Source organism: Hibiscus syriacus, unplaced genomic scaffold (genome assembly GCF_006381635.1).
Source record: "Hibiscus syriacus cultivar Baekdansim isolate YM2019G1 unplaced genomic scaffold, ASM638163v2 tig00110599_pilon, whole genome shotgun sequence".
NCBI classification, from domain to species: Eukaryota; Viridiplantae; Streptophyta; class Magnoliopsida; order Malvales; family Malvaceae; genus Hibiscus; species Hibiscus syriacus.
The window spans coordinates 240,408-242,023 of NW_024062796.1; the positions used below are offsets into that span (position 1 = coordinate 240,408).

Sequence of the window (1,616 nt, forward strand, 5' to 3'; positions counted from 1 at the left end):
AAATGAAAGCATCACACACCTTGGATATCATCCCAAGATACAAAATACAAAACAGTAATGGAGTGTTGCAGCTATTTACTATTGGCTATAACAGCTTTAGCTTTTAGCAGGCTCGGCATCAAAGCTCCCTTTGTCACCTACCCTAGTTTGGCCCCTTCTTCATCACATTATCAAAATCTATACAAGTTTTTTGAATTCGACTTTTGTGGACAGAAAAAAATATATATTAAAAATTACAGATCTTTTTAAAAGTGATTACTCAAAATGGATCAAATGCGACTAACTTAGAACTTAATGAATTCAAATTTTATACATGGAGAAAATCAAATTCAATTTTCATGAATAGAGGAAACAACAAAAGGGGCTGTCTTAAAATAGATCTAATTCAACTCGATTCTAAATTTAATCTAAATGGAATATCTTTGATTTCTTGATTTTAAGCCTGAAAATCAAGGAGTAATGGTGATACCCTACAAAGCAAGCAGCTACAGTTTTATTTATTTATTTATTGGAATATATTTCCAGAGAAATAGTTTTGTACATAATAAGGGAAAAGAAAGCGATGGAATAAAACGAGATTTGTGTGATGAAAAGCACTTGAGAAGGAAAAAGGAAGAAGCCATGTATTTAACATGAGAGATTATTACTTAACAGAGAAAGGGAAAAATAAAAACAAAGAGATGGTAATACATGGCAATTAAGCAACGAAAAGAGAGTCACTGGCTGATCGGCGGCGGAGGCGAGCTAGAGCTGGCGGCTGCTCCGGAACCAGAAAGCAAATCAGCGATAGCACTCATGGCTCGAACCTGCATCTCAAGTGCCGCAATGTAATCGGTTGCTTCTTCGAGAATAACCGGTAACGGTTCCTTTCTACAACCGGGAACTAACCGGCCAAGAACCTTGACTTTCCTTTGAACAGTTGGTAAACTCTTCGCTCTCAATTTCGAGACGCTAAATCTCGGTTTCCTCGACCGGCTACTCCCGCTGAAGGCAGCCGTCACCGTCGCAGCAGCAGCAGATCCTCTGTTTCTCTTCTGCTTTCTAAACTTGAGTTTAACACGGCTCGTCAGAATCGCTCGGCTCCACCTGGTTCTACCTTTAGCCGCGACGGCCAATGCTCTATCAGCGGCTTCACGGAAGGCTCGGCCAGGGCGTGGAGCCGAAGGAGAAGGAGAAGAAGAAGAGCTGCTGCTGTTGTTGTTGAGACTGAGTCTGCTTAAAGCTTGAATCAGCTTTGAGGAATAGATTTGTTGCTGCGCCTCTGACTTCCATTTGGCGTGGCTCTGCTGCTGATTCTCTTTTGACATCGCCGCTGATGATTGCTTCTTTTTTTTCCTTCTGCCGCTTCGATCGGTGTTTGCTTTCGTCACTGGATTCGTTATCACGGACGCCATCCACTTGATCAAATCACGTCGAGATTCTTCGCCTCTCTCCTTGAACCGTATGATTCGATGAATTATAACAGAAAACGAGAAGAACAAAAAGATTCAAATCAAAATCCTGCAGAATGATATGAATTTATTACGAATTAAATGAATCTGAGTGGGGAATTGAGAGGAAAGATAGAAAGGAGGGGAGAGAGGGAAGGGGGAGAAGGTTTATAAAGAAATGGGATG

General features: G+C 41.1%; 1 protein-coding gene across 1 annotated transcript; it reads right to left on the bottom strand.

The window, feature by feature from the left end:
• Positions 1 to 565: 565 nt before the first annotated feature.
• On the bottom strand, positions 566 to 1,616 carry LOC120134838 (transcription factor bHLH148-like). Its single transcript, XM_039151224.1, has one exon. It carries the CDS (start codon positions 1,392 to 1,394, stop codon positions 717 to 719), a length of 678 nt encoding a protein of 225 aa, XP_039007155.1. The 5' UTR covers positions 1,395 to 1,616; the 3' UTR covers positions 566 to 716.